The sequence below is a fragment of the Panicum virgatum genome, chromosome 2K, assembly GCF_016808335.1.
Source record: "Panicum virgatum strain AP13 chromosome 2K, P.virgatum_v5, whole genome shotgun sequence".
NCBI classification, from domain to species: domain Eukaryota; kingdom Viridiplantae; phylum Streptophyta; class Magnoliopsida; order Poales; family Poaceae; genus Panicum; species Panicum virgatum.
The window spans coordinates 59,199,632-59,209,096 of NC_053137.1; the positions used below are offsets into that span (position 1 = coordinate 59,199,632).

At 61.1% G+C, this 9,465-nt stretch overlaps 2 protein-coding genes and 1 pseudogene across 2 annotated transcripts; all 3 read right to left on the reverse strand.

Moving 5' to 3' along the window:
- Positions 1 to 783: 783 nt before the first annotated feature.
- On the reverse strand, positions 784 to 1,737 carry LOC120696187 (ethylene receptor 4-like). The gene has a single exon (XM_039979322.1). The coding sequence runs from the start codon at positions 1,657 to 1,659 to the stop codon at positions 970 to 972; it is 690 nt and encodes a 229-aa protein (XP_039835256.1). The 5' UTR covers positions 1,660 to 1,737; the 3' UTR covers positions 784 to 969.
- A 4,686-nt stretch (positions 1,738 to 6,423) lies between these two features.
- LOC120695527 (ethylene receptor 4-like) lies at positions 6,424 to 7,151 on the reverse strand. Its single transcript, XM_039978750.1, has 2 exons — positions 6,857 to 7,151; positions 6,424 to 6,546 (listed from the first exon to the last, which is right to left on the reverse strand). Exons 1-2 carry the CDS (start codon positions 7,127 to 7,129, stop codon positions 6,424 to 6,426), a joined length of 396 nt encoding a protein of 131 aa, XP_039834684.1. The 5' UTR covers positions 7,130 to 7,151.
- A 15-nt stretch (positions 7,152 to 7,166) lies between these two features.
- On the reverse strand, positions 7,167 to 8,333 carry LOC120695528 (annotated as a pseudogene).
- Positions 8,334 to 9,465: the final 1,132 nt, after the last annotated feature.

Here is a 9,465-nt window from a genome sequence, read left to right on the forward strand (position 1 = left end):
TCGCCGATGCCTCAGAATGTGTGGCTGTCTCCTCATTGGGTGACTTACATGCAGCAGTTCCAGCACCCGCCGCCGCCGCCGCCGTAGTCGTGGGTTATGGTTGTATGGACATGCACTCTTCTTTTGTATAGACTATCGTTTGAACTTGTGCTTGTATGGACATGTATGAACTACCAGTGCTTGTATGGACATGTATCGACTACATTTGGGCTTGTATGCATTGCGATATTTGCATTTGGACTTCTATGGATTGAATGTGATGCAAATTGTGATATATGAAATGATCGTGACATTTGATGCGATATATATGAATTGTCTGTGATGTTAATTTGATTGGAATCTGAAATATTTATGATTAAACAAAAAAATGAATCTGAAAAATTAATTTTGTCGTGTGCCTCCGTTTTTTGCCGTGTGCCTGTCCACGTGGCACACGGCAAAGATGGCATTGTTTGCCGTGTGCCTAGGACAGGGCACACGGTAAAGGGGCTGTGTTTGCCGTGTGCAAAGCCGTTACGGCACACGGCAAACAGGCTGGTCAACGGGGTTACGCCAGTGTACTTTATTTTGTCGTGGGTCTAATAATGCACACAGCAAAATGTTTGCGTGTGCCCGAGATGTAACACACGGCAAACTAGCTCTTTGCCGGCCGTTGTTTGCCGTGAGATGTTTGCCGTGTGTTACACTCGACAAACACTTTGCCGAGTGCTCTTGGCACACGGCAAATAGGCACAGCCCCGTAGTGGACGTGGACGTGGACGTGGACGTGGACGTGGACGTGGACGGAGACTAGTCGATGGTGGAGGCGCTGCTGGTGCGTGGGTGGGAGGGATGGAGAGGAGGTGGCGGGCAACAAGCCAACTAGCCAAGGAAGGAAAACAAGCTCGCAAGAACCTACAAACCCCAAGCACTTCATTTATCATCAACAAAAAAAAAACTTCAAGCATTCGAGCCCTGACAGCTGGACGGTTAGTTGTCGTTGTGGAGGGCCCTGTAGAGCTGAGCTCCCAGCGCCGGCAGCGTGATGGGCTTGGGGATGACGCCGTTGACCCCCGTGCGCTGGCACGCGTCGCGGACGTCGATGCAGCTCGCCCTCGGCGGCAGCGGCAGGGCGACGAGGATGATCAGCCAGCTGAAGCTGTCGCTGGTGAGCTCCCGGATCGTGAGGGCCACATCAAACCCATCGTCCGTCGTCGCACCGCCGGCGTCGGCGCCAGCAGCGGCAGGCGTGTGGAGGTCAAGTAGCACCACCTGGAGCTGCAGGTATGAGAACTGAAGAGGTGGCTGATCGGCGGCGGCGGCGCCGTCGCTCCCCAGAAGGAGGCTGAGGCAGCGCGCGGCCGACGGCACCGGCAGCACCTGGCAGCCGAGCCGCTCCAGGAGCTTCCGCGTCACCTCCCGGCTGGTGTCGTCGCTGTCCGCGAGCAGGATCCGTAGGCCGTTGAAGTGGTACTGAGGCGGCGCCGTAGCGGACGACGGCGACGGCGAGGTTGCGCCGAACACCCCACCGCCGCGGTAGAAGCCCGCGCCTGATGGGGAGGAGGCGGAGGGCGATGGCAGCCCGTACCCGAGCTGGAAGTGCAGCACGAGGCTCATGGATTCTCCTTGCCGACCTCCGAAATCTGAAGGGGATTCCCGCCACATCTTGCCGTTCATCATCTGACGAGATCAGTCAATCAATCAGTAGCCAAAATTTGTTCACGCGTCGTGTCGTGCGCAGAACAGAGCTCACCTGCACGATCTTGCTGCTCAGCCGCGTCACGGAGCTGGTGCTGATGCTTTTCCTGATTCTGTCATGGGGTCGTGGGCTAGATGAACGCAGCAAGCTGTCCCTCAAGATCCTTGTGATCCCGAACCGGAACTGGACGCATACCATGTTGCAACCGGAGAAGTTGGGGGTGATCCAGTCCCGGTGCCCAGACATGGCCGGATCTTGTTCCCCCGCCACTGTTTCCGCCGAGAAGCAGAGGTCATGGCAGTGGCATTCGCACCGGTCCAGCACGGCGCCAAGCATGTGCAGCAGGAGATGGAACACTCGCCTTGTCAGCCGGACTTCTCACCGGCGGCCGGAATTGTTACTCCGGCGAACTCTCTATCTCTCAAACTCTCAAGAACAGAGAAGAACACAAGTGGATTTTTTGGTGCCGTGCACAACCGTGACAGCTTTTTCTGCATATATATTTCCTATTTATACACATACTACAAACTGTAAAAGGAAACGAGAAAGAAGGAGCGGCGGAGCTAGCCTCACGCCCTCCGGCATGCACGCCATGCACGCCACGACCCTGGAAACATGCGCCATCCCACACGCCAGACCATGCCGCGCACCAAGCGGCTGCACTCGCCACGACACGAACAAGAGGCACGCCGTGGCCACATTACAACGACGCGCTCGGGAGGATATGATCGTCCAAGCCGAGCCCAACACTATGCTACCAGAACTTGAGTTTGAGCGGGAACACAGGGTTAAGATGATTACATTTCACCCCCTAAGCCTGATGTTCCTTGCTGAAGCGATCACGTGCCAACGGCTTCGTCAGGATGTCAGCCAGCTGCTCCTCAGTGCGGACGTGCTCAATGTCCATTGTCCCGTCGCCAATGCACTCTCGAATGAAATGATATTTCACATCTATATGCTTGCTTTGATCGTGAAAAACAGGATTCTTACTGAGAGCGATTGCTGATTGGCTGTCCATTTTTAGCAGGAAGGCGGCACGCTGCTTGCTCTGCAGGTCAGCCAAGAGTTGCGCCAGCCAGATGCCTTGGCACGCCGCCGCCGTCCCTGCAATGTACTCCGCCTCGCAGGAAGAGAGAGCGACGACCTTCTGCTTTTGGGACTGCCAGGTCACCGGGCTTGAGCCGAGGAAAAACAGCACACCAGTGGTGCTCTTCCTGGTATCAGTGTCGCCTCCCATGTCAGCGTCACTGAAACCAAGCAGCTTCAGCTCCGCCCCGGTGCGTCTGAAGTGGCAGCCGTAGTCGATCGTTCCGGCGATGTAGCGCAGGATCCGCTTCACCGCGTTGAGGTGCTCGGAGGTGGGGCGCTCCATGAATCGGCTGACGTAGCCGACGGCGAAGGCGATGTCCGGCCTTGTGTGCACCAGGTACCGGAGGCAGCCGACAAGGCCCCGATACTCAGTTGTGTCCACCGGTGCCACAGTACTTGCCTTCGACAGCTTCAGGCGGGGTTCCATCGGAGTATGGCACGGGTTGCAGGTACCCATGCCCGCACGCTCCAGGATCTTGCGTGCGTACGCCGCCTGGGAGAGCTTGATGCCATCGCCTCCCTGTTGCACCTCAATGCCCAGTTAGAAACAGAGTAAACCGAGGTCACTCATCTTGAACCTGGAGCTCATCTGCTGCTTGAACTTGGCGATCTCGGTTGCGTCGCTCCCGGTGATGATGAGGTCGTCGACGTAGACTCCCATCAGCAGCCGAGCAGCGCCCTCCCCGCGAGCATAGACCGCGTGCTCTGACTCGCTGTGGCTGAACCCGAGTTCCACCAGCGTCTCGTCGAGCTTCATGTTCCACGCGCGCGGCGCCTGACGGAGGCCGTAGAGTGCCTTGTCGAGCCGCAACACCTTTTCTTCATGCCCGGCGACGATGAAGCCGGGAGGCTGGTGAACGTACACCTCCTCGACCAGCTCCCCGTTCAAGAACGCGGACTTCACGTCCATGTGATGCACCTGCCACCCCTCCTAGGCGGCGAGGGCGAGCAGCAGGCGCACTGAGTCGATGCGAGCCACAGGCGCGAAGCCGCGAACACCTTGTCGAAGTCCACGCCTGGCTGCTGGACATAGCCTTTTGCCACGAGGCGCGCCTTGTGCTTGATTACGTTCCCGGCGGCGTTCTTCTTCACCTTGTAAACCCACTTCAGCCCAATCGGTCGGTGGCCGGGCGGAAGGGGCACTAGACGCCAGGTCTGATTGCTCTCGATGGAGTTCATCTCCTCCAACATGGCATGGCGCTAGGATTGATGTTGCTCGGCTTCAGCAAAGGTGGCAGGCTCCTCCTCGATCTGCAAGTGGAGCTTAGCGGCCACCTAGCATGCAGCGTAGCCCGGCAGTGTCGCGGCCCCGAGAATGTTGTCGACGGTGCGGTAGCGTGGCTTGACGTCGTCGTTGTCGGCGTCCCAGTACTCCTTCGCGTTTGGAGGTGGTGAAACGAACTCGGGTTGGGGCAGCGGGGACGCCGGCGGGCTGGAGTCGCTGCAGCAGGTGTCGAGGTCGCGGGCGACGTCGCAGGCGTGCCCGCTGCTGGTGTCGCAGGGGGTTCTGGTGAGTCAGCGACAATGTCGGCGCTGAAGTGCCCGTTCCCCAGCTCCATTGTGTGGTACTTGATGACAAGGTCTGCAGCCGCGCCCATGTCTTCATCCTCCCATGTCCAGGACGCTGGCTCGTTGAAGACCGCGTCCCTGGACACGACGGCGCGCCATGACGTCGGATCGTAGAAGCGCCACGCCTTGGCGCCGGGTTCGTAGCCGATGAAGACTGCTGGTGTACCGCGATCATCGAGCTTCTTCAGATGTGGCTTCGTCGCTTTGATGTACGCGACGCAGCCGAAGGTGAGCAGGTAGTGGATGTCGGGCCTGCGACCATGCCAGGCCTCATACGGGGTCATCCCGTCGACAGCCTTGGTGGGCGCCCGGTTCAGCAGGTATACGGCGGTGGCGACCGCCTCTCCCCAGAAGAATGCAGGCATGTTCCGGCTCTTCAACAGGCTGTGCGCCATCGTGACGATTGTTTGGTTCCTCCGCTCGACGACGCCGTTCTGCTGCGGCGTTTAGGGCGCAGTATGCTGCCGCTCCACACCGCGCTCGGCGCAGTATGTCTCGAACTCGACGGAGGTGAACTCATCCCCATTGTCGGTGCGCAGGACGCGCAGACGCCGACCCGTCTCCACCTCGACACGCGCCTGGAACTTCTTCACCGCGGTGAGGGTGTCGCTTTTGGCGGCGAGAAGTGCCACCCACATGTACCTGCTCTGGTCATCAACCAGGAGGAGGAAGTACTGCTTACCGCCGGGGGTCGCCGGCATAATGGGGCCGCACAGGTCGCCATGGACCAAGTCCAGCAGCCCCTCTGCCCGTCGCTTCACCTGCGTTGGGAACGGGCTCCTCTTCAGCTTGGTGGTGACGCAGTCGGCGCAGAGCTGGTGGACGTGCTCAACGTGGGGCAGCCCGTGCACCATGCCTCGATGCTCGAGCTTGCGAAGGGCGTCGAAGTGGAGGTGGCCGTAGCGCTCGTGCCAGAGCCACGCGCTGTCGCTCGCGCGCGCGGCCAAACAGAGCGGCCGCCCGATCTTGGCCCGCAGCAGGTACAGTCGATTCGCCGAGCGACGGACTCACACGATCAGCCGGTCGTTGTCGTCGCGGATCCTGAGGATGCCGTGCCGCGCGTGGACATCGCAGCCACCTTCGTCGAGCTGTCCGAGGCTGATGATGTTGGTGGTCAGACTCGGGATGTAGTACACCCCCATGAGCGGGATGTGCTCGCCAGTCTTTCCCTCGAACAGCACGGTGCCGGAGCCCTCGATCGCCACCTCCGAGCCATCTCCAAATTTGATGGAGCCGCGGATCGCTGTGTCGACGTCGATGAAGGCGTCGCGGCACCCGGACATGTGGTTGGTCGCCTCGGTATCAAGGTACCAGAGGGTGTCGTCGCGGTTGGAGTCGCCATCGAGTTGCGCAAACACCTTGGCTTCCACAACGCGGAGGGGACGGTGTTCGGACGGCGGTTGATCTGTGGCGGCGGCGAATGGTGGAGAGGACGCGTTGAGGAAGAGAGTTGCTCAAGCCATCAGCAGCGTGGGCTCCCTCTCCTCATCAGCCTGAGCCACATGGGCCTCGGCTTTGGGCTTGCTGCGGCAGTCTTTGGCCCAGTGGCCATACTTGCCGCACCGCTTGCATTGGTCGTGATTGGTGGCCGGCCCAGCGCCCGACTCGCCCTTGCTGGCTTCGCGCGATGAAGAGCGGGGGCCATCGCCCCGGCCGCGTCCACGGCTTCACGCCCGCGTCCGCGGCCGCCGCGCTTCTTGCTGCTGGCGCCACCAGAGCTGGAGCTGCTCCCGCCGCCCTTGCCTTCGAACTCGCGGAGCTTCAACTTGGTGAGCCATTCCTCCTCACAGAGAAGCAGACGCCCTTGGTTGTCAAGGACGGTGCCGGCTTGCGCCGCTGCTCGACGGCACGAAGTCTTCCGGTCACCTCCTCGACGGAGATGGTGCTGATGTCCAACAGCGTCTCGATGGAGATAGCTACCTGAGCAAGGTGCTCAGGAACGACCTGCAACATCTTGCGCACGATCTCTGCATCGGTGATGTTGTCACTGAGGATGCGAAGGTCAGCGGCGAGCCCGGTGATGCGGTTCGCGAAATCCTCCGCGTTCTCCGACTCCTTCCCGGCTCGTACGGCTCTGATGCCAGTTGTCAGCCGGACTTCTCACCGGCGACCGGAATTGTTACTCCGGCGAACTCTCTATCTCTCAAACTCTCAAGAACAGAGAACACAAGTGGATTTTTTGGTGCCGTGCACAACCGTGACAGCTTTTTCTGCATATATATTTCCTATTTATACACATACTACAAACTGTAAAAGGAAACGGGAAAGAAGGAGCGGCGGAGCTAGCCTCACGCCCTCCGGCATGCATGCCATGCGCGCCACGACCCTGGAAACATGCGCCATCCCACACGCCAGGCCATGCCGCGCAGCCAGCGGCTGCACTCGCCACGACGCGAACAAGACGCACGCCGTGGCCACATTACAACGACGCGCTCGGGAGGATATGATCGTCCAAGCCAAGCCCAACACTATGCTACCAGAACTTGAGTTTGAGCGGCAACACAGGGTTAAGATGATTACACGCCTGTCGTCGCCGACCACCCAGCAGTCGCTGGGCAGAGAGCTCGTCTCTGCCCGGTGCGAGAAGCCGATCCCCCTGCAGCGGGCGAGGCACCCGGACACGGCGGCCGCGTCCCTCACCAGCGCGCGGAGGTCGAACGGCCTCCTCGCCAGGCTGACACCGGCAGCAACAGCAGCCGCCGACGCCGTCTCGCCGTGGGGCGTCGTCTGTGTCAGCACCGCCGCCATGACGTCGTCGGTCAGCGTGGACGAGAGGGCGCTGATCCTGGCCATGGCGCCGTGAGCCTCCGCTCGGCGCAGGGTACGGCTTGGTCGTCCTGCTCCTGCGCCTGCATCAGGGAGAGCAGCCCCGCGACGGGGTGCATCGGCCTGAGCACGCCGTCGCGCATCGCGCCCTGCGCGGCGTCCCTGGCCCTGGTGGCCACCGCGGCGTCGTGCCGGGCCTGCGCCAGGACCCTCTGAGCTTGCACCGCGTCAGCTGCCACTCCTCCAGCACCGCCGCGTGCGACAGCGCCACGGCCAACTGGTCCGCCACCACCTCCGCGATCTCCAGCTCCTGCTTGATCCACTCCCGTGCTCCTCCTCCTCTATGCCTTCTAGATCTGTGATTCTTAGGAGTAGGGGGAGGAGCCGCAAGAACCAAGACCATGATAGCGTAGCTCACGGGAGCTCCCTGCTCATGTGATCCTGATGATGAGGCGTCGACAAAGTTGGACACCCTCAGCAACGGCATCCGTACGGCAGCCGCAGCTCCGCTACCTCTACCTGTCGTCGTCCCGAGCGCCGAGCCCTGCCTCAGCACCTTGGCGTCCTTGCTGGCCATGACGGCGGCCACGTCGGGGTCAGAGACACGAATGTCCTGCCTCGTCCGGTCGTCTTCCGGCAGCTGATACACCAGGTGGAGCACGCTGGAGCCATCCGCGGGCATCCAGACGGCGCAGCTACGGAGGCCGAGGGCCTCGGAGAGGTGGAGCACGGCGGTGCGCAGGACGGCGTGCGCGTCGTGCGGGAGCGCGCCGCCGCCGCGGCGGACGTGCTGCGTGATGGCGCGGACGACGCGCGCGGCGGTCTCCTGGCGGCGACGTCGCGGTCGAGCTGGCGGGCCTTGTCCCGGAGGAGCGCCTCGCGGATCTTGAGGCGGAGCAGGTGCGGGATGAAGGCCGGGAGGGAGACGGCGGCGACGGAGGCGGCCAGGGCTGCGAGCGCCTTGGCGGCGGTGAACGCGAGGAGGCGGCGCGAGTCCGGGCGCGCGTAGGTGAGGACAGCGGCGAGGTGGACGACGCCGCAGAGGACGGTGAAGGCGCCGAACTGGAGGAGCACCCAGCGGAGCGGCGCGAGGTCGGCGCAGGTGGCGAAGTGCAGCAGCTCGAGCGGGATGGACAGGTAGGAGGCGCCGATGAGGAAGTCGCTCACCTTCTGCCACTGCAGCAGCGCCGTCCTCGCGCCCGTCGCAGCCGCCGCCGCACCGCGCCGCCATTGGCCTCTCTCCGATCGAACTAGCTGCTGCTGCTGCTGCTGAAAACTTAGAAACGCACAGATTAATCGCATCGCAGGTGGCATCAGCTCTTTTTCACTACTGATTATGTGGAACAAGAAAGAAAGATGGATGGAATCAGTGTGGTAACATTTAGCCATTCAAGGTAAAATGTGCTGAAAATCAAGATAAAAGAGATGCGAACATTGCTCAGAACTCATTCATTTCGAACTAACTTGAGGATTGGATACATGCATGTCAAACATTGCGCATGCATCTCTACTCTCTAGTAAACGGAACAATATCATCTCGCGATTCATGCATGCATACGAATCGAACAGCAAGAGGGATTGCCTGAGCAGCTAGTCTGATCAACCATCAGATAACTCACCGTCACCAGTGGATATGTAGCAGATCAAGAGGGCTTGCTTGGCTTCTGTTCGAGTCTATCACTCAAGCGTAGGGGGGAGGGGAAGAAGAAGAGATGCAGAGGAGCCGCATGCTGCAAGGAGAAGGAAGAGAGGCGAGGACCAACAAGTAGAGTAATGGAGGAGGGGAAGGGCGAGACAAGTGTAGGCAGGCAGCCTAGGGATCGAGCCGAACAACCGGTCCCTGGCTGGCGGCCTGCCGCAGTGTCGCTGCACGGCGTGCAGAGCTGGCCATCCGATTAGCTTGGGCGCAGGCCATGGCTCATGGCTGTAGCGCGCTCGGGATTCCACGAGGATTCAGACTGAGAGAATAGTTCAGGCACGGCCATACCCGCATGCATGCCGGCCCGGCGGTGCGCCGCCCTTGGTAGCCAACGGACGACGACGGCGCCCGTCTCCCCGGAGGAAGAGACAAGGAGGCCGCAAAGGGAAAGGGGCTGAAGCGGTTTGCCCGCTCCCAGGACGCTGCAGAGCGCAGCGCGACGCGACGCGACACGGAGCGGTCTGGGGTCGGGGCCAGGTTCCGGCGTCTCCACTCCATGCGGCCGCCGCGGTGGCGCTGTCGGCCAGCCGTGGGCACGCCGCCGCGACACGTCGTCGGTGGTGCATGCGTGGGCTGCTATCTAGGAGCTCTTTATAAAAGAAGAAGAAAAGGGTCTTTTTGGCCCGACTGCGCTTGGGTAAGAGGCCGCCTTTACCTGGCCCAT